The sequence below is a fragment of the Oncorhynchus mykiss genome, chromosome 31, assembly GCF_013265735.2.
Source record: "Oncorhynchus mykiss isolate Arlee chromosome 31, USDA_OmykA_1.1, whole genome shotgun sequence".
Classification (NCBI taxonomy): domain Eukaryota; kingdom Metazoa; phylum Chordata; class Actinopteri; order Salmoniformes; family Salmonidae; genus Oncorhynchus; species Oncorhynchus mykiss.
The window spans coordinates 21,701,834-21,723,885 of NC_050571.1; the positions used below are offsets into that span (position 1 = coordinate 21,701,834).

At 43.3% G+C, this 22,052-nt stretch overlaps 2 protein-coding genes across 5 annotated transcripts; one reads left to right on the plus strand and one right to left on the minus strand.

Moving 5' to 3' along the window:
* Nucleotides 1–233: 233 nt before the first annotated feature.
* On the plus strand, nt 234–11,786 carry LOC110504768 (myotilin). 3 transcript variants are annotated; one of them, XM_021583580.2, is made up of 10 exons: nt 234–432; nt 3,053–3,884; nt 4,005–4,152; nt 6,342–6,437; nt 7,792–7,829; nt 8,537–8,669; nt 9,122–9,329; nt 9,422–9,587; nt 9,821–9,954; nt 11,078–11,786. In XM_021583580.2, exons 2-10 carry the CDS (start codon nt 3,211–3,213, stop codon nt 11,203–11,205), a joined length of 1,725 nt encoding a protein of 574 aa, XP_021439255.2. In that variant the 5' UTR covers nt 234–432; nt 3,053–3,210; the 3' UTR covers nt 11,206–11,786. The 3 variants fall into 3 exon arrangements, with proteins under 3 accessions (XP_021439255.2, XP_021439256.2, XP_021439257.2); XM_021583581.2 differs by having other exon boundaries at nt 6,345–6,437; XM_021583582.2 differs by lacking the exon at nt 9,821–9,954.
* On the minus strand, nt 11,651–21,293 carry LOC110504769 (histone deacetylase 3). 2 transcript variants are annotated; one of them, XM_021583583.2, is made up of 15 exons: nt 20,857–21,293; nt 20,275–20,357; nt 19,900–20,042; nt 19,252–19,333; nt 19,036–19,092; nt 18,865–18,920; nt 18,626–18,759; nt 16,649–16,729; nt 16,237–16,310; nt 16,080–16,144; nt 15,716–15,805; nt 15,514–15,572; nt 15,360–15,439; nt 15,072–15,229; nt 11,651–12,547 (listed from the first exon to the last, which is right to left on the minus strand). In XM_021583583.2, the coding sequence occupies exons 1-15, from the start codon at nt 20,909–20,911 to the stop codon at nt 12,478–12,480; spliced, it is 1,287 nt and encodes a 428-aa protein (XP_021439258.1). In that variant the 5' UTR covers nt 20,912–21,293; the 3' UTR covers nt 11,651–12,477. The 2 variants fall into 2 exon arrangements, with proteins under 2 accessions (XP_021439258.1, XP_021439259.1); XM_021583584.2 differs by having other exon boundaries at nt 19,252–19,352.
* Between the last annotated feature and the right edge of the window lie 759 nt (nt 21,294–22,052).

Below are 22,052 nucleotides of genomic sequence, written 5' to 3' on the forward strand. Positions count from 1 at the left end.
CTTGATTAAGATAGGTATTACTTACAGCGCTGATAGTTTGGTTTGAAGATGGTTTATCATCTGATTATAATAACAGGGAGGGGATTATTTAGCCTATTTGTCCTTAAAAAAACATGTTTATAAGTTTATACCATGTTATTAAATAGGAGATTATAAAGGCTTGTGTGTATGCTAGAAAGGCACAACGAATGTGGGCGACTGTGACATGTAAATAGAAATAAATGCAGGTCAGGGGTCGCATTACAGCCGCGCTCTGAAATCACCTGTGAGTCGGCGCGCACGTCATTCTGCATACCCGATGTGGGTGTACACAAGTTACTACGAACCTGTTGCACTCAAACTCTTATCACAAACATTTAACTCTCCTCTGCCGTGCAGCCTTTATTGAAGTTGAAATAGCATACGATATTTAATCTAGGAACATTTATCCAGGTAAGCTTAATGCATTGTTTGATTAATTTGTCACAGGTGCAATTTATTATACACGTTTGTAATTGATTTATGTTTTTCTATAATCAATTGAAATGTATAAATGTGTAGTCTATATAAAACCTTGTGTGGTCGTGTTCTGAGTAAGTAAATGGACATGACCTGTCCATGTTAGTGTTGACGTTCGTCTGCATATCATACCAGTGATTCAAGTGTTTAATTTATTAAGTGTCACGTCAAAGTGAGGTCTCTCTATAGGCAACTTGGATTACTATCATTTAAATTTGCATACCAAAGAGTTCAAGAAACATTGGCTGCATGCACACAGGCAGCCCAATTCTGGTCTTTTTTACACTGATTGGTCTTTTGACCTATAGCATCAGCTCTGAAAAAGATCTGATGTAAAATAACTGATGTGATTGGTCAAAAGACCAATTAGTAGGAAAAAAATATTAGAATTGGGATGCCTGTGTTGGTGCTGCTCTGTAGTGAATGTGATTTATCTTTAGGGCATGGTATTTGAGGTAGTTTAACAATAAGGAAAATCCATGGTAACAGAAGGATGCTGACACTCACGTTTGACAAAATCCCATTTACTTGAACAGTGCAGATGCAAAGTTTGGTAACAGAATGATGACAGAAAAAGCAGGAATTGTCATTCTGTTACCAAATGTTACACTGTTCAAGTAAATGGGCTTTAATTGCATTTTAAGTGGAAGTTGTTAACAGTAGTCCTTGTGCATAGAGTTGTGTGGTTTGTTTAACTTCGCAGTCCTTGTTTTTTGTTTGACATTTTAAAGTGAAAAATCTGAGTTGGCATCATTCTGTTACTTTGGAATTGCCTAATAGCTACAGTATTCTCAAATGTCTGTTTGTTTGACTAGGCAGGGACCGGACCCCTTTATACCCCCTGGTTTATTAAAAAAGGGTACTTTCTGTCAGTGATGTGGTTCGCTAAGGTATAAGTCCCAAAATAGACAATCATTTTCCTAAGATTCTGAGAGCAGACTATTTGAGACTACTGTGATTAGGTTTGCATTATGCCCACTTGTTAAAAAAAAAAAATAATAATGTAAAAAACCAGTCCACTCTTCTCCATTGGGCTCTCTACCTGTTCTGCTTAATAGGACAATATGTCTTCTCCATTGGGCTCTCTACCTGTTCTGCTTAATAGGACAATATGTCTTCTCCATTGGGCTCTCTACCTGTTCTGCTTAATAGGGCAATATGTCTTCTCCATTGGGCTCTCTACCTGTTCTGCTTAATAGGACAATATGTCTTCTCCATTGGGCTCTCTACCTGTTCTGCTTAATAGGACAATATGTCTTCTCCATTGGGCTCTCTACCTGTTCTGCTTAATAGGACAATATGTCTTCTCCATTGGGCTCTCTACCTGTTCTGCTTAATAGGACAATATGTCTTCTCCATTGGACTCTCTACCTGTTCTGCTTAATAGGACAATATGTCTTCTCCATTGGGCTCTCTACCTGTTCTGCTTAATAGGACAATATGTATTCTCCATTGGGCTCTCTACCTGTTCTGCTTAATAGGACAATATGTCTTCTCCATTGGGTTCTCTACCTGTTCTGCTTAATAGGACAATATGTCTTTGAATAATGGCTTGCATCAATGGAATCAAAAACACTCTCTATTTACTTTTATTGATTTCCTTCAAAATGGAAAGATTGTCGGCCGCCACCCCTGCCCGGATTCAAATCTAATTTTATTGGTCACATGCACATGGTTAGCAGATGTTATTGCGAGTGTAGTGAAATACTCTTGAGTGGCCCGCCAGATTTCCACAAAAGGAAAACTGGCTGCATTCCAGGGAGAGGACCAAGAGCACTCCAATGGCATCTCTCTGTCTCCTCTGGATCACAGGTCATACCATTCCACTGTTCCCAAAGTACCCTGGCCCGTTACATAATGGAGAGAGACATCAGCATGTGTGGTGTGCTGCTGCTCTCTCCATCTGTCAGAGATCGAGGGAATGTATAATGAATATAAGGCTTGACACTAAAGAGCAGGGCTGTATTGAGTTGGAGCGATTACAGAGTAAATCATGTGTAGAGGAGACAACTCTTTATTCTAAACCACAGATAATCATCTTGGTGTGATCATTTCTTTCTGAATGACCTTTAGCATTGAGTAGAAATAAGTTGTGTTGTTTCTAGACCCTGCGTGATTCTGTTGATGATTGTTGGCGACAAAGTGTAGCCTGCTCTGCTCTTACCCACAATGCTCGTCACATGGGCCCGAGTGTCGGAGTTAGCTGAGCTGCACCTGCCAGCTAATGTCAGCCTCCTGATTTAGCCACTCACACTTTATTAGAAACATACAGCAACATGTGTCCACTTCTCTTGAAGGTCATGTGGACACTGTGTTCAAGTAATGTTTATTTTACGTGTGTAAGGCAAGACAAAAGGAATTGCACACAGATGAACTATTACTATGCAAAAAAGGGCAACTGAAAATGGACTTTCCACCTGTTTAAGAAGGCTGTGCATGGGTGGGTACTGGTGTAACAATTTTATTGTAGGGAGGAATGTTGCTTCTATGGTCACCACTTGTCCAGTTAACTTGAGTAATGCAGATGAAGTTACCAAAGTGTTTTCCCTTTCAGGTGTCCAGATTCAGAGCTGCAGTGTGAGTGAAGAGGGTATCCACAGCTCAGAGAGTCAGAGGTCACATAAAGCCTGCAGAACCAAAAAAACAACCCCCAAACTGTTCACTCCCAGCAAGCCCAGCTTCCAGAACTCAAGAGACGTTGGAGGCAGTAGCATGAGCAGCAGTGTGGCTGACCTGCCCACCTTCTCCCCCAGCCTTTTTGCCCCCAGTGCCTTCAACTATGCTCGGCCACGCCAGTTCATCCAGTCTCAGCCAGCCTTTCAGGCCACCAGCTACAATGTCGCCAAGGCTCTACCTCAGCCCAGCGGGAACAGCAGCAAGGCCTCTCCTCCCTCTTCCAATCTGAGCTTCCCCATTTCCACCCCTGCATCCTCACAGCTGACGGTGTTCCCTCGTGATCCTCCCCCCTCCTCCGCTGCCCAGTCCATGTCCCCCTCTTGCGCCCCCATGCGCTCCACTATCACCCTCACCCCCAGGGCCTATGCCAGTGTCCCAGCACCACCTGAGCCCAAGCCCAAGTCCTCTCCAGCTGCCTTCCTCTGCTCTGTCCTGCCCTCTCAGTCCACCCCACATTACAAGCCTGCTCCCATGTCTATTCCTCAGCCTCTCTCCCCAGCTCTCTCCCCAAACTCCCCCAACCCTCTGCCCAAGCCCGGGTTTGATGCCTCCCTGCACAGGGGACAGGGACTGTCTCTCCCTACACAGAGCCTGCCTATGAGTCAGTCTCCCCACTTTCCACCCCCGCCCCCGGTTTCCATGCCACAGCCCCCCTTTCCTCCTCCCTCATGTGTGTCTCTGCCTCCTAGCTACAGAGGGACCCCAAACATGTGAGTTTCTATATTTTTGAACAGTAAATAAAACGTCTAAATATTACTAGTATGTAATAGCATTACGTTTTTAGTGTTAATGGTTGTCTTCTGGCTATCCCATTCTCGTTCCCTCCCCAGCCTTCCCAAGCCCACCCTGAAGAAGGCTCCTGTTCCTAGGTCAGGGTCCCGCAACACGGATGAGGATATCCAGGGCTCCAAGGAGGCCCTGATCCAGGATCTGGAGAAGAAGCTGCGTACCAAAGAGGCCCGTAGGCAAAACAGCCAGGTATCCCTTTTAACAAACTGACCTGGTGTCAGTGGGGAGGGAAATTATTTTTGTGTGGATATACAGTATCAGTCAAGTTTGGACATACTTACTCATTCATGGTTTATTTTTTATTTTTACTATTTTCTACGTTGTAGAATAATAGTGAAGACATCAAAACTATGAAATAACACATATGGAATCAGGTAGTAATTCTTCAAAGTAGCCACCCTTTGCCTTGATGGCAGCTTTGCACACTTGGCATTCGCTCAACCAGCTTCACGAGGTAGTCACCTGGAATGCATTTCAATTAACAGGCATGCCTTGTTAAAAGTTAATTTGTGGAAGTTCTTTAATGTGTTTGAGCCGATCAGTTGAGTTGTGACAAGGTAGGGGTGGTATACAGAAGATAGCCCTGTTTGGTAAAAGACTAAGTCCATATTATGGCAAGAACAGTTCAAATAAGCAGAGAGAAACTTTATTCCATCATTAATTTAAGACATGAAGCTCAGTTAAAACGGAACATTTCAAGAACTTTGAAGTTTCTTCAAGTGCAATCGCAAACACCATCAAGCGCTGTGATCAAACTGGCTCTCATGAGGACCATCACAGGAAAGGAAGACCCAGAGTTACCTCTGCTGCAGAGGATACGTTCACTAGAGTTACCAGCTTTAGAAATTGCAGCCCAAAGAAATGCTTCAGAGTTAAAGTAACAGACACATCTCAACATCAACTGTTCAGAGGAGACTGCATCAATCAGGCCTTCATGGTCGAATTGCTGCAACGATACCACTATTAAAGGACACCAATAAGAAGACTTGCTTGGGCCAAGAAACATGAGCAATTGACATTAGACCGGTGGAATTCTGTCCTGTGGTCTCATGAGTCCAAATTTGAGATTTTTGGTTCCAACTGGAGTGACTTTGTGACGCAGAGTAGGTGAACATATGATCTCCGCATGTGTGGTTCCCACCGTGATGCATGGTGGTGGGGTGTCTTTATTGGTGACACTGTTGGTGAGTTATTTAGAATTCAAGGCACACTTGACCAGCATGGATACCACAGCATTCTGCAGTGATACGCCATCCCATCTGGTTTGGGCTTAGTGGGACTATAATTTGTTTTTCAACAGGACAATGAACCAAAACACCTCCAGGCCGTGTAAGGGCTATTTGACCAAGAAAGAGAGTGATGGAGTGCTGTATCCGATGACCTGGTCTCCACAACCCAATTGAGATGATTTGGGATGAGTTGGACCTCGGTGAAGGAAAAGCAGCCAACAAGTGCTCAGCATATGTGGGAACTACTTCAAGATGGTTGGAAAAGCATTCCTCGTGAATGCTGGTTGAGAGAATACCAAGAGTGTGCAAAGCTGTCAAGGCAAAGGGTGGTTTCTTTTGAAGAATATGAAATATATTAGGATTTCTTTAACTTTTTTTTTTTTTTGGTTACTACATGATTCCATATGTGTTATTTCACAGTTTTGATGTCTTCACTATTATTCTACAATGTAAAAAATAAAGAAACCCTGGAATGAGTAGGTGTCAACTTAGGACTTGTATGTATGTATGTGGATAGGGAAATGTAAAATATGTGAGTCAAGACAGATGCTACAATCTAAATGTTAGTTTATTCCCAAACCACATTAAATAAGTGTTTGTTTACTCCACTACCATATGAATGCTGTACGTGAAAATGTGTGGTTCCTATTTGATTTGAACCCATATCAGCGTACATCAGACCATTTAATACCACAATGTGGCCCTGGCAATTATGCAAGAGAAAAATATGGATTTAGTCATTTATCATTCCCTTGTAGCCTTCCTGTATTAATGTCATTCATGTCAAGGACACAATATCCTTGATGCCAGTTTCATTCTTCATTAGAAACCAACTTCCAATGAATGGAGGCTTCAGTGGAATCCCAGGGGCTTAGTGGACCATTATAATATGATCAACACAAGGTAGCTGTTGTGTTGAAATAGACCCAATAACATTGGAGGCTGCTCTATGGACAGATTTACTGGCACAGCTGGTCCCAATTCACTCCCTACCCCTTCCATTTTTTGCAGATCTGAAGCATCTTAATAGGTAGAAAGATTTCAGTGGTGGAATTTCCACCATATTGCTTCCAATTAACAAATTGGGACCTACTGGCATTTTGCAGTATACTGACTGAACAGTGGCTGGTTTCCTGTCTCTCTTGACAGAAGCTGTCCTATGAGGAGCGCATGGCTCGGAGGTTGCTGGGTCCAGATAACGCTGCCTCTGTCTTTGAGAATTCCTCTGACTCACAACCCGACCAGGTATAATCTACGCATATCACTTCTACATCATCCAGTACAGCCCATTTGGTTTGTAGGAAAGTTATTTAGGGAGGTACCTGCACTTAGACATTTACATTTGATATTTGAGTCATTTAGCAGACGCTGTTATCCAGAGAGACATTCATCTTAAGATAGCTAGGTGGGACAACCACATCACAGGCATAAAAAGTACACTTTTCCTCACTACACTAGTTCACTTAGCTCTTTTCCTCACTACACTAGTTCACTTAGCTCTTTTCCTCACTACACTAGTTCACTTAGCTCTTTTCCTCACTACACTAGTTCACTTAGCTCTTTTCCTCACTACACTAGTTCACTTAGCTCTTTTCCTCACTACACTAGTTCACTTAGCTCTTTTCCTCACTACACTAGTTCACTTAGCTCTTTTCCTCACTACACTAGTTCACTTAGCTCTTTTCCTCACTACACTAGTTCACTTAGCTCTTTTCCTCAATACACTAGTTCACTTAGCTCTTTTCCTCAATACACTAGTTCACTTAGCTCTTTTCCTCAATACACTAGTTCACTTAGCTCTTTTCCTCAATACACTAGTTCACTTAGCTCTTTTCCTCAATACACTAGTTCACTTAGCTCTTTTCCTCACTACACTAGTTCACTTAGCTCTTTTCCTCACTACACTAGTTCACTTAGCTCAAGTCATTGTATATTTAAAGGATACATATTTTGCCATGCTACTGTATGTTTCCAGATGTTCTGATAATAGTTTGTCAGGCTGGGAGCCGTCGTTACTAATAGTATGTGGGTTTTAGGTTAGACGGGATGTTCCCTGTACCGTGTGTGACTAGTCCCCTGTCACTGTCCATCACCCCTGAATCCTCCTCACACAATGGGCCTGGCCTCTGGCTCTGTTGTCCTCTTCAGTCACAGGAGATAAGTCTACAGCCAATCCACAGCGCTCTTCAAAGAATGCAGCTAGAAATAGCAGGGGTGACGATTGTGTGCCAAAGCAGCATTTTCCCAGGGATTTGTAGTGTAGGATGCTGGGAAGAGACCACCACACACACAGTAAAATACACGTGCCCACACCACAGTCATAGCCCTCTACATCCAACCATCCCCATTGTCAGAGGCAGAGTGGCATGTACTTAGAAAGATTAGCAAGTCTCTGATTATTTAAAAAGGTTGTTTCAAAGTAATGCATTTCAGGAGATGGTGCAGCCTTGAACCTAGACAACCTTTGTGGGTCAACTTTAGTGTTGGCTAGTTTAGATGCAGAGATGAATCGCAGCCTATAAACAGTATAGGAATGGTTTTACACACAGATGGGTCCATTGCATACTTTTAAATCCCAAATCTCTGTCTTCTCTTGCAGCCAGAATCACCAGAGGGACGTAACACCGGAGGAATATGGTACCTTTTACCAACGGGCGGCAAAAGCATGTGCATAAATTGATAGTACATTACATACTGGTATACAGTTTTGCTGGTATGGAATGTGTACTGCATTACATAATGAAGCATTAAGTGATGAGAGGAGACCAGAAAGAGGGGCGCAGTGCTCCACGTGAGGGTGAAGATGTGTGAATGAGGCTTGAGGTCTGGGATTGGGTGGCAGGTTGTCTGATCCGGGTTGGGTTTCCTGGCACTGTCGTGTGTTTGTGCCGTTTCCACCGTCTACCACGGGCTCCGGTTCCCCCCTGGCCATGCCGTAACGAGGACAATTATAGACCATGTACTGAGCGTGCTGACATGTCTGTGTGGCTTCCTCACTGGTATTTCCTGGGATTGCCTTGTCTTCCAATGATGATATACTGTATGTAAAGGGCACATGCTGTGCTGCTTGAAGTGAGTTGGTTTAGGATCCATGGATGGACTTGTTGTTAATTTGCTTGTCATTGTTATGGGGTTTTCTGTACGGTTCAGCATGAATGGTGATGCGGCACAATTCATTAGTTCAATTAGCTCTCTGAAGCTGAAAAGATGAGTGAGCTCTGTTGTCTGCATGATAACTCATTCAGCCATCAGAGCAGTTATGAATGAAAGCACCTTTGTTCCTATCCTCTCTCCTTTTGCTTTCTCGCTCTTTCATTCTCTCTCGCTTTTTCTTATTTTTTAAGGGGCAAACACCACTCTGGTACTGATGTCAATGAGGGCTCAGCCATCCAGGAGAAGTGCTATGCCCCACGCTTCATCCAGGTCCCCCAGGACCTCACGGTGGAGGAGGGCAGGTTCTGTAGGATCCACTTCAAGGTACAGAACTGGATACGCTCTAATCAGTTTAGTATTGCATGTTGATAACTGGACTCATTCAACATTTATAGCTGGGATCCATTTCCTATGTAGGAACTTATTTCTGAGGTATCTTCTGTAAAGACCTTGTTGAACTATGACACTGACTCATGCAACACTTTTATTCAAGTGTAATGAAAGCCTCTAGTGACCAAACATGAAACCCAATAGCCCCTGTGACTAGAATAACCAGGTTGTAAAAGCTGCGCTATACTCCCTATCACCCCCCACTCTGGGCCCTTGCACTACGCCCCCTCATGACCCCCTAGTAGTCCACACTACAGTCCACACTCTCCCAGTGTCCTATTCATTAGCACACACCGTAGCAATTTATTTTCTTATTGGGCATTTCAGGTTGTCCCTCCGTTTGTCAGTTTTTTCCCTAATGAATACACCACTGGCTGTGCCTTCAGGTGGGGGGTCTGCCCACACCAGACGTGACCTGGTACCTGGATGGTAAAGCCATCCGTCCAGACGACTACCACAAGATGCTGGTGTGTGAGAAGGGCGTGCACTCCTTCATCATTGAGATCGTGACGGTGCATCACGCCGGAGTCTACGAGTGTATTGCCAGGAACCGCGCCGGGGAGAACCGCTTCTCCATGAAACTGGAGGTTATCGGTAAGGGCTGTTGACTACTGTCAAATAATTTCCCATCGCTTAGCATTGATGACACTGCTCCACCTTCCCCCCAACTCCTCTCACCTCTCCAGCCCAGGAGGTGCTTTGTCCCCCTACCTTTGTCCAGAAGATGCTGAACTCTCGTGCCTTGGAGGGGGACACAGTGAGGTTAGAGTCTAAGGTGGCTGCCTCCCCTCCACCAAAGCTCTTTTGGAAGAAAGACAAAGACATGCTACGCATTGACCCCACCAGAATGAGGTGGGTGGAACTTCAATTCCATCACTTTCAGGGTGTTTGTATACCTTTTTAGAAGGAGAAATACTCACAGTAGAGATTGTAATTTCTGTCCCTTAGCTGAGTAGAATATATCTGAAGTGTAAATGTGCTAATTAGCTGATATAGCTTTGCTAGGTAATGTGAACCTCTTAGCTGAAAGTGAGGTTCTATTGATTCCATAAGAGGTTAACCCAGGCCTGATGTTTGTCCCCCAGCCTGTACCAGGACAGCACAGGAAGTCAATGCCTGCTCATTGAGAGGCTAGTCAAATCTGATGCAGGCTGGTACACCCTGTCTGCCATCAATGAGGCCGGCATGTCCACCTGCAATGCCAGGCTGGATGTAGGAAGTAAGTGGACCTTGTGCATTTGTGCGTGGTTTGAAGTTAAGCACAGACTAGTGTTCAGTTCGGAGGTAAATTGGCTGTTCCCTGTCCATGGTAGTTGTTTAGAATTCAACTCATAAACACCACAAAGGCTTTGGCCATCATCCCCCTGTGGCCCTACACAGCTGTCCTCATGTTGACATCTGCAGTAGTGGGACAAGCGGGGATTACAGCTGAGACAGACAATGTTGTAACCTTGCACTCAGAATGTCTGCTATGGCAGGGCAGTGAAATGGCAATGGCATACTGCACTATTGTACTATGAATTACCAATGTTGTAGAACAACTTATGTACTGTAGCAGCAGGGGGAAATGTTCTGTTATTCAATATTCGTAGCACTTTCTCCTGTTAGAATGAAGCAGAGGGGCCTCTTTCTAGCTTGCGTTTCTCCAGTGTAAATAGAGGGTAATTCCCTGGAATGTATCCCTTGTCCCGCAAATGGTTGCCATGGCAGCGCAGGTTGTAAAGGCTGATTTAGAAACCCATAGTAGATATATTATTACTAGGGAAATGCGGGCCTGGCTGGCTATTGTATTTCCCCTTGATCACATAACATGCCATCTGTTATGCGGACCGAGAGCGGCCATGAGGTGAACCTTCATTCAGCCTAGCTCGCTGAAGTCGTCAAGTCTGTAATAGATCAGGTGAGAGTGGGTATTTTGCTCTGTCCACTCGGTCTTACTAAATGGAAAAACTGACGACTTTGCTCATATAATTGTCTCAGCGCTGTAATATCAGGCTTCAACTGTGCAGTAACATTTGGCTGCGCACTCTGCTGACCAGAAGGAAAGCTTGTCTTTCGACCCCCAAGGGTTGAACCTGGAGCTGGGGCTTAATACATCTCTTATATAAGCTGTTATTTTAGGAAACTATCTTAGGATAGCAACACATTCCTCCTGTGGATTAGGAGATCCAACCATTTCTCAGAATGTTTCAAATAATAGGTTGGTAACATTTATGACAATGACCGGCTTTATTTCAATGTTTGATTACCTGGCTCAAACACACTTCCTCTTATTGCATTAGAGGTTCAAGGGTTCTATTCTGAATATATCCTGACCTTTTTATTTCATTCTGTCTCTGCAGCTCGCACCAACAAGCCTGCCCCCCCTACAGGCAAGAATTTTAAAGTCCCCCTACTCCGCCATCTCCCCATCTTGTTTCCGGACCCCCCCCAGCACACGGCCCCCCTGTACGAAAGTGAGGAGCTTTAGACGACACTAAACCAGCAGTATAATAACCTGTTGTACCCCTCTGCTCCACTTTATACTGGTCAGTCAGTCTGTCCACTGAGACGGTCATGTTGTCTGTGCCTGGGGGAGGAAATTAATCAAAGTTTTGAGGAAGCAGATATACCCACAGTGCCTCAGTCTCAATCAGGACACCTCACCAGTCCCCGCATTTGTCAAATGCACTTTAGTTTGAGCCCTTCTGTTGTTTTTTAGGGTGGGCTGGTCAGATGGTTCTCAACATGATCCTCTAGTATGGTGAATCTTACCTGGCCTGAGCACAGACCTTTGTCAAATGCTGTCTCTGTGGTTTGCTGTTCTAGTTAGAGAATGAATCCTGTGTCTCCAGATTTGTAACTCTTGAAGTTCCTTTACAAAAAGCAGCATTAAGTGAGACTCTTTCTGGTTTTAAAAAGGTAACATTCTAATGTATAAAGTATTTATTGGACAATTCTGAAATGTAAATGGTTGCCTTCACACCCAAATGTACGACCTCCTGTCTGATTCTGACCATAGAAGCGTTTTGAAGTCTTGTGAATGAATGCGTAATAAAGTTTTATAACACAGGTGGTCTCATTTCACTTTCTAAATATCAAATTGAGTACTTATAGATGGGGAGCATTGTAGCCATGCAGTTTTCCTATTTATTTTATGAAAAGAAAGATCAAAAAAATTGTAACTTGTTATTCAGATGACCGACCTCTGATCCCAGTGTGTGAAGTGAAAACTGGTAAATATAAGCCTCACCTAGCAACCACAGGAAGTCAATGCCCTTTGGACCAAGGGGAAGTCTCTTCCTCTTTATCCTGTGCTGATGAATAAGGCCCAGATGTTTCATACACAATCATGCCTGTATTGGGCCCCTCTAGGCTGTCTTCTGGTGAATCAGAATGTGCCTTGACTCTGCTGCTGTTTATCCTGTTGCCTAGTCACATGTACATATCTACCTCAATTACCTCGTAACCCTGCACATCGACTGGGTACGGGTACCCTGTGTATATAGCTGTTATCGTTAGTCTACACCTGTTTACGAAACGTGAGGAATAACATTTGAAGTGCTTGACAATGTCCTCTACATAATCAATGATTAGACATAGTAAAAAAAAGAAATGGTGGTAGTCTCTCGCTCTGAGTATAGTATAGACATTGAATAGTCCATTTGTTGGGGAAAATAAGTTTGGTCAACTGACTGCAGCCTTGAAGGTTTCCCAATAATATCATGAGCGACCAGAGGGGAAAAGTCTGACATCTGAGCGTTCAGATCTCCACATCGCTCTCCTTGTCGTTGTCATGGTCACCATCGTAGAACTCATTGGCTGCCTCTGGCCTGTAAAGAGAACAAGCTATTTAGTTCCAGACTATCACACACCATACCAATGTCAGTTCACACTGATACGATATACACTTAGACTAAGGCTGGGATCCAATCGTGTTGCCGGCAATGTGCGTGCAGACACCACATCCACGGTAAATGCTGCATTTGTTGGCTCAATCAGAAATCAACTTTAAAAATGGCGCATTGTCCAAATCTGCAATCAGATTGAATCCCGTCCTTAAACTGGTCCTATTGATTCCATTACATGTATAATATAACATATGCTCCTGTGTGTCACAGAGCGACGATAAAACAAATGACATTGACTTCCACGTTGCTACACAACACTCCTGTAGATTGTTCTAAAACAAATACTTGGTCAACTGTAATGAGCTTTGCATTATGTTGATTCCTGCTATGAAAGTATCTGCCTGTCCCTGTTTCGCTGCTGTGTGAGCGAGCCACTCCCTTCCCCCACTGTGACACCAAGGAGGGAGAGATGCATTCTGAGAAGCACAAGCATGTGTAGGCCATCATTGTAAATTTGAATTTGTTCTCAACTGACTTGCCTAGTTAAATAACTGCTATTGTGGGAAACATTTAAGCAACTACTGTTCTAGCTACAGAGAGGAAAGTCACAGCTTTCTGTATCATTTTTCTCACCTCTTGATATCGAGTTCATGACACCACTATAGAACCGCAGTAGACTAGTGTAATGGGCTGTGGTTTTGACGTGCCCGCAGAGAGAAATTTGCAGTGAATAGGCCTACAAATCAGCTGGGCAAGACAATCTGGACGCTCTTCCTAAAATTATCCGCCGCCATTGTTGCAACCCCTTTTACTAGTCTGTTCAACCTCTTGTATCGTCGGAGATTCCTAAAGATGGGAATGACCGCGGCAGCTTTCCACTCTTCAAACGGGGGTGACACCCTAGACCCAAAGTGTTACAGACCTATATCCATCCTGCCCTGTCTTTCTAATGTCTTTGAAAGCCAAGTGAACAAACAGATCACCGACCATTTTGAATCCCACCGTACCTTCTCCGCTGTGCAATCTGGTTTCCGAGCTGGTCACGGCTGCACCTCAGCCACGCTCAAGGTACTAAACGATATAACCGCCATCGATAAAAGACAGTACTATGCAGCCGTCTTCATCGACCTGGCCAAGGCTTTCGACTCTGTCAATCACCGTATTCTTATCGGCAGACTCAATAGCCTTGGTTTCTCGAATGACTGCCTCACCTGGTTCACTAACTACTTCTCAGATAGAGTTCAGTGAGTCAAATCAGAGGACCTGTTGTCCGGACCTCTGGCAGTCTCTATGGGGGTACCACAGGGTTCAATTTTCAGGCATATCTTCTCTGTATATCTCAACGATGTTGCTCTTGCTGCGGGTGATTCCTTGATTCACCTCTACGCAGACGACATCATTCTGTATACATCTGGCCCTTCTTTGGACACTGTGCCATACAACACTCCTTCCGTGGCCTCCAACTGCTCTTAAATGCTAGTAAAACTAAGTGCATGCTCTTCAACCGATCGCTGCCCACACCCGCCCGCCCAACTAGCATCACTACTCTGGACGGTTCTGACTTAGAAAATGTGGACAACTCCAAATACCTAGGTGTCTGGTTAGACTGTAAACTCTCCTTCCAGAATCGTATTAAGCATCTCCAATCCAAAAATGTAATCTAGAATCAGCTTCCTATTTCTCAAACAAAGCCTCTACTCATGCTGCCAAACATACCCTCGTAAAACTGTCTATCATACCGATCCTCGACTTTGGCGATGTCATTTACAAAATAGCCTCCAACACTCTACTCAGCAAACTGGATACAGTCTATCACAGTGCCATCTGTTTTGTGACCAAAGCCCCACTGCAACCTGTATGCTCTCGTCGACTGACCCTCACTACAGTTGAAGTCGGAAGTTGACATACACCTTAGCCAAATACATTTAAACTCAATTTTTCACAATTCCTGACATTTAATCCTAGTAAAAATTCCCTGTCTTAGATCAGTTAGGATCACCACTTTGTTTTAAGAATGTGAAATGTCAGAATAATAGTAGAGAGAATGATTTATTTCAGCTTAGATTTTTCATCACATTCCCACTAGTATTTAGAGTTAGCAATCTAGTGTTGAGTTCCCACTTCCTCAGGTGGTGAATAATATTGTCAATATGCAAAGATTTAGCAAATTCTCTGAAGTGTCAAATAAAATCTAGATCATATTTTGACAGGTTGCACATCAATCATGCATTTCCTGTATTGTTTAGATGTTTTTATTTTTATAAAAAAATAAAACGTACTTTCTGAATCATAGGCTACCATCTCAGTTCTTACTTGGCACTGGAATTTATTTTTTGGGCTAGAGCCCTGCCGCTAATGCCAAGTAACTTTCTATTTAAAAAAAAAATGTTATTTATTACATAAAAGTTATATTTATCACAATTTGACTTTGTTCATAACGCCTAGATCAAGCACCCCCCCCCCATATCGCCCAGCTCTAGCGTCACATAAGGCAGAGTGTGTTGACCTGGAATAGTTGTCCTCTGAGCCCCTCTCATCTGGGTCTCCCTCGTCAGTGCGCTCGTAGCTCAGGATGTCCGAGGGCACATCGTGGATCTGGACACTGGGGGAATGGTTCAACATCTTCAAGTTCTCAAAGACCGTCGAACGGATCTGCTCCAGGTACTAAACAAGCACAAGATGGAGATAAATGACTTACACCATGGAGAGAATTGTTTGAATTGTTAAAACAGTATGTAGACTGTGGTTCAGAAAGAGAGAGGGAGGACCGCATGCTGTGTGTCCTCAAACTAACCTGTCGGGAGTTCTGGTTCTCTATCCTGGTGCTGACATCTGGGTGGAGTGTGAAGTCTGGGGCAAAATACTCAAAGTACTCTGGGAGGGGTGAGGAGAGAAAATTAGCAAATGGAAAAAAACAGTGGCAGAAGAGCTTAGGCTTGCTCGCTTACCGCTATAGGGAAGCTCATCACTAATTGGCTCATCAACCAGGAGAGAGGTCTCATAGGTCCTGGAATAGAAGATCAACAGAGTTCATTCTTAAGTGGTTCCATATACACTGTGAGAATGTTCTCTTGGTCTCCATCAAAAACAACTGTCACCTAATCTCCCCACTATAGTCCAGTTACAGCACTGAGAGAAATGAGCCCTCACCAGCATCTGGCCACGTTGCGTACTGTGTACCCTCCTCCTCCCAGTACCAGCAGGGGAATCCTGAAGCTTTTCACAAACTCCACACACTCCCTATAGAAAGCATACACCCTGGGTGAGACAGTTTACCATAACCTGACTCCTGTGTTAACCAAATCCTGTACCAATTTCTCTATAATCCCTTAAATTTGCTCTCCTACCAACAGGTGGCAGTACATCCTCAGAGTACATTGAATTCCATCCTCCAAACATGTATCCTTATCTCTATTAAGACACTTACCCATAAAGCTGTATTCAAAGTCCATTTAAGACTGATGTAAGTGTTGGTGAGGGTTATAATGTATTATTTATTGAGCAAGACACCTACCCATGGCCTCGTATACTGAGGTTGAAGCACCCTAATCTGTCACAGCCCAGAGAGTCAGCCCCACACTGTCAATGACAAAAGGTGCATGTGAGTCCCATACTCAATACCACAATTCATGCAAAATACCACTGATGATCTCTGGCTGCCAAATTATCACCTGAAGAACGATACAGGTTGGCTGGTAGAAGTCCACCACTTGCTTGATGACTGGCTGAAAGAGTTGCCTGTAGCCTAAAACAAAGTGAAATGTTAAGGTATTGGACACATGGAAGATAATTCATCCTTTCAATAATTTTAGATATTGACAAAGTGATATAATTGAACCCCTATCAAAAATAAGGAAACGCCTTGTTGGATATTATCCTGCATACTATCAGACCTTCTGAACTGTAACAGCCATCAGATAGATGTAAATAGTTTAGAGTGCAGGTAAACTAACAGTCAGGCAGCATAACATCTGATAATAGCACTCCCCAGAGACATCTCAATGGCCTCAGTCTAATAGCATTATCAGAGTGAAGCGCCAGAGAGCCAGCCTGAGTGGGAGATCCAGGAAGGACACTACTCACTCTGGTCATCGATCCCATCCCGGAGAGGCACGTTCAGGCAATAGTACCGGCCACTCTCAGCCCCTACCTCATACATGTCACCTATGGGACAAAACAGACAAGATTTGTTTAACAAATAATAAGCTCATTAAGACAACCTCTATTGTCCCATAGAGATATTCAATCATTTAGTCATTAAGACAAACTCAAATCAAATTTTATTGGTCACATACACATGGTTAGCAGATGTTAATGTGTCTAGTTCAGACAGTGCAGTAATATCTAACAAGTAATCTAACAATTCCCCAACAACTACCTAATACGCACAAATCTAAAGGGGTGAATGAGAATATATACATATACGTATATTGATGAGCGATGGCGGAGCGGCATAGGCAAGGTGCAATAGATGGTATAAAATACAGTATATATACACATGTGATATGAGCAATGTAAGATATGTAAACATGATTAAAGTGGCATTATTTAAAGAGGCATTGTTTAAAGTGACTAATGATCCATTTATTAAAGTGTCCAGTCATTGGGTCTCAATGTAGGCAGCAGTCTCTCTGAGTTAGTAATGGCTGTTTAGCAGTCTGGTGGCCTTGAGATACAGTGGGGCAAAAAAGTATTGAGTCAGCCACCAATTGTGCAAGTTCTCCCTCTTAAAAAGATGGGCGAGGCCTGTAATTTTCATCATAGGTACACTTCAACTATGACAGACAAAATGAAAAAAAAAAAAGGTATGGCTAGGCCACTCCAGGACCTTGAAATGCTTCTTACGAAGCCTCTCCTTCATTGCCCGGGCGGTGTGTTTGGGATCATTGTCATGCTGAAAGACCCAGCCACGTTTCATCTTCAATGCCCTTGCTGATGGAAGGAGGTTTTCACTCAAAATCTCACGATACATGGCCCCATTCATTCTTTCCTTTACACGGATCAGTCGTCCTGGTCCCTTTGCAGAAAAACAGCCCCAAAGCATGATGTTTCAACCCCCATGCGTCACAGTAGGTATGGTGTTCTTTGGATGCAACTCAGCATTCTTTGTCCTCCAAACACGACGAGTTGAGTTTTTACCAAAAAGTTATATTTTGGTTTCATCTGACCATATGACATTCTCCCAATCTTCTTCTGGATCATCCAAATGCTCTCTAGCAAACTTCAGACGGGCCTGGACATGTACTGATTAAGCAGGGGGACACGTCTGGCACTGCAGGATTTGAGTCCCTGGCGGCGTAGTGTGTTACTGATGGTAGGCTTTGTTACTTTGGTCCCAGCTCTCTGCAGGTCATTCACTAGGTCCCCCCGTGTGGTACTAGGATTTTTGCTCACCGTTCTTGTGATCATTTTGACCCCACGGGGTGAGATCTTGCGTGGAGCCCCAGATCGAGGGAGATTATCAGTGGTCTTGTATGTCTTCCATTTCCTAATAATTGCTCCTACAGTTGATTTATTCAAACCAAGCTGCTTACCTATTACAGATTCAGTCTTCCCAGCCTGGTGCAGGTCTACAATTTTGTTTCTGGTGTCCTTTGACAGCTCTTTGTTCTTGGCCAAAGTGGAGTTTGGAGTGTGACTGTTTGAGGTTGTGGACAGGTGTCTTTTATACTGATAACAAGTTCAAACAGGTGCCATTAATACAGGTAACGAGTGGAGGACAGAGGACCCTCTTAAAGAAGAAGTTACAGGTCTGTGAGAGCCATAAATCTTGCTTGTTTGTAGGTGACCAAATACTTATTTTCCACCATAATTTGCAAATAAATTCATAAAAAATCCTTCTATGTGATTTTCTGGATTGTTTTTCTCTCATTTTGTCTGTCATAGTTGAAGTGTACCTATGATGAAAATTACAGGCCTCTCATCTTTTTAAGTGGGAGAACTTGCACAATTGGTGGCTGACTAAATACTTTTTTCCCCACTGTAGCTGTTTTTCAATCTCTCTGTCTCAACTGTATCTGTATTTCTGGTTTTAACAGATACTCATATGGCTTGTCTTACCTGTCCCTGGAAAGAAGTAGTTCCCGTACTTGTGGAAGGATACAGTCATGACCCGATCAGTCAGGTAGAAGGCTTCCTGCACCCCATCACCATGGTGAATGTCAATGTCTATGTACAACACACGCGGGTGGTACCTAAAGGGACATTTACATTATTAGTTGTTAGAGATCCTTAGCGGGACGTGAACCCCGAAATGGACAAAAACATAATAAAAGACTGTAGGGGTGCTTTGCTCTTACTTCAGAAGCTCCAGTATACTGATGACAATGTCATTCACATAGCAAAATCCAGAGGCCTGAAAAACCAAAACAAATGAAATCATGATATCAAAGAGCTGTACATAAGCAGGTGACCAGAGGCCGTAGAAATAAATTGTCTTGACAAAGAAACAAATGTTGCATAATTCTTACCTCAAATTTCTTAGCATGATGAAGACCCCCAGCCCAGTTGATGGCGATGTCACATATCTGCAAAGCAACGGTCCCGATCATTGATCAAATATAAATCTGGTCAACAATTTACCTAGCTGTATAAATTGTTGAATGGGTCTTAATAAATATGTCCGATCCGTAAATAGAATACATTTATAACAGAAAATAAGCTGACTGCTGGGGAGGGGGGTATACCTTGTGGTTTAGCTGTGTCGCTCCCTGTAGAGATGCTCCTGTATACCTGGAGCAGAACTCAAACAGGCCTGGGAATACAGGGCTGACAGAGGACACGTTACCTTTATACAGGCCACATAGATAGATCAACAGCTGCACATTACACTGATCATAATATTACATGAGTCAAAAGAACATCCTCCTGGGTGGTGCAGTGGTCTAGGACACTGCATCGCAGTGCTAGCTGTGCCACCAGAGACTCTGGGTTCGAGCCGGGAGGTCTATGGGGCGACGCACAATTGACCTAGTGTCGTCTGGGTTAGGGAGGATTTGGTTGGTAGGGATATCCTTGTCTCATCGTGCACAGGTGCATGGTGTTTCCTCCGACACATTGGTGCAGATGGCTTCCGGGTTGGATGCGCGCTATGTTAAGAAGCAGTGCAGCTTGGTTGGGTTTCGGAGGACGCATGGCTTTCAACCTTTGTCTCTCCTGAGCCCGTACGGGAGTTGTAGCGATGAGACAATTGGATACCACGAAAAGGGGGTAAAACATTTTTGAAAAGAACATTCTGCACTTTGACAAATATATATTAAGCACAAAATATCTTATGAATCCAAATATACGCCAGGCAGTAATGTAATACATTATAGAAGATAAGACATTCTCACCAGTCATCCCCAACATTAAAGGTGTTGAGACTCTTTGTGAAACCTTGCATATTGTTGGGGCTGACCTTCTGCAGAAAGTCAATGTAATCTTCTGAGTGGAATCGGCACATGTCATGTTGTGAGGCTTTGTATGGTTTAAAAACCTGGGGAACAAGGACCAGTCAAATTAACATGGTGTCAAGAAGGACATGAACTTGTCTGGTTTAATCGGGGTGTATTCATTTCGCTGATTCTGTTGCAAAACGTTTCTTAAATGAAGCAAACAGACTTAAACAGGGAGGGACCAATAGAAACCCTTGTTTTAGTTGCAAAACTGTTTGGACTAATGATTACATCTCCAGCCTTCTCAGCATGTTGATCATCAGCAGGACTTACCTGCATCTTTTTGTAGAGGCCATAGTGCAAAACAAGGCTGTGCGTCAGCGAGAGACGATGGGGTTTCATAGGGTGACCAGCACCTTGATAAGGAAAGGAAAACATGTGTCAGTGTGTTGTCCTCTCATACGCAGTTATCAATGTCCTGATTTCTCTGTGGTTCTTCTGCGTGATGCTATCATTCATAACATGCCAGCTAAATAGCTGTAGAATAAAGAAACTATTGCAAACACACGATTAGTAGCTAGTAACGTTTGCGAGATCAATTCACCTGATTGCTAGCAGAAATAAGAATCTAATACCAACGTTAGCTATCTAGCTAATCACAAACTGAAGAGGAAACAGTAGGTAGCCTAGCGGTTAAGAGCGTTGGGCCAGTTACCGAAAGGTCGTTGGTTCGAATCCCAGAGTTGACTAGCTGAAAAATCTGTTAATATGCCATTGAGCACTTAACTCTGATTACTTCTGTAAATCGCTCTGGATACGTGTGTCTGCTAAATAACAACAATTTAAATAGTTAGCTAGCCGGCTTCTTAACATGCTAATCTGCTTCGTGCCTTTTGTAACCAAAATGAATCTTACCATAATGAAAGTTCCCCACATCCGGATCATAAAAATATGCTGTTCTGTTGGACATTGCAAAAGAGACTTCTTGGTTTTTCTACCATTCGCTGGGTATTTGTTCGCTACTGTAAATGTATCTTTCCTTCATTTAGAAAGTGGTCGCCATTGTAAACAGCGAGTAAAACGTACGTCATTGTCCAGCGACAAGCGAAGTGGGCGGGCAAAAACAGTACCAAAGATTATGGATGGTGTACCCGATTTACCACCTATCACCCCATTAAAAAGGTGGAAACATTTTACCAATCACACAATTCATATGGTGAATGTGGTAGCCCACACGCCACGTGTGTGGTACGCGTTACCTTTGAATAGTGATTCAGAACCACATATTGTACTGTGTCATACGCGACATTTTCAATGGTGATTTTAACTAAGACTGAGTGCGCATGTTCGTCATAGAAGCCAACCCCAAAAGCTTTCCTGGGAGTTTGAATGGTGTGATTGGTAAAATGTTTCCACCTTTTAATTGGGTGATTGGTGGCTAATCGGGTGAATATCCGCCCTAACAATGGGAGTCGTTGACCACAAAGCGGTATGGCAGGCTGTCTAGCGCCCACCTATGCATTCTTTGGATTGGTGGAATTGTATTTTTGTAACAAAGAATATAACCTTTATTTAGCCAGTTAGGCTAGTTGAGAACAAGTTCTCATTTACAACTGCGACCTGGCCAAGATAAAGCATAGCAGTGTGAACAGACAACAACACAGAGTTACACATGGAGTAAACAATAAACAAGTCAATAACACAGTAGAAAAAAGAAAAAAAAAAGAGTCTATATACATTGTGTGCAAGAGGCATGAGGAGGTAGGAGAATAATTACAATTTTGCAGATTAACACTGGAGTGATAAATGATCAGATGGTCATGTGCAGGTAGAGATACTGGTGTGCAAAAGAGCAGAATAAGTAAATAAATAAAAACAGTATGGGGATGAGGTAGGTAAATTGGGTGGGCTATTTACATATGGACTATGTACAGCTGCAGCGATCAGTTAGCTGCTCAGATAGCAGATGTTTAAAGTTGGTGAGGGAGATAAAAGTCTCCAACTTCAGCGATTTTTGCAATTCGTTCTGGGGAATGTTCTTGTTACTTACAACCTCATGCTAATCGCATTAGCCTACGTTAGCTCAACCTCAAGGGGGGAACCCACCAATC

Excerpts from the sequence above, each read along its gene's own strand:
- LOC110504768 (XM_021583580.2), top strand. The coding sequence starts at position 3,211 with ATGAGCAGCAGTGTGGCTGACCTGCCCACCTTCTCCCCCAGCCTTTTT. Across the intron at positions 6,438-7,791 it reads CTGACTCACAACCCGACCAG|CCAGAATCACCAGAGGGACG; the intron begins GTATAATCTACG and ends CTTCTCTTGCAG. Across the intron at positions 9,330-9,421 it reads CATGAAACTGGAGGTTATCG|CCCAGGAGGTGCTTTGTCCC; the intron begins GTAAGGGCTGTT and ends TCACCTCTCCAG.
- LOC110504769 (XM_021583583.2), bottom strand. The coding sequence starts at position 20,911 with ATGTCCAACAGAACAGCATATTTTTATGATCCGGATGTGGGGAACTTT. Across the intron at positions 20,358-20,856 it reads TGTGGGGAACTTTCATTATG|GTGCTGGTCACCCTATGAAA; the intron begins GTAAGATTCATT and ends TTCCTTATCAAG. Across the intron at positions 15,440-15,513 it reads TGATGAGCTTCCCTATAGCG|AGTACTTTGAGTATTTTGCC; the intron begins GTAAGCGAGCAA and ends CACCCCTCCCAG.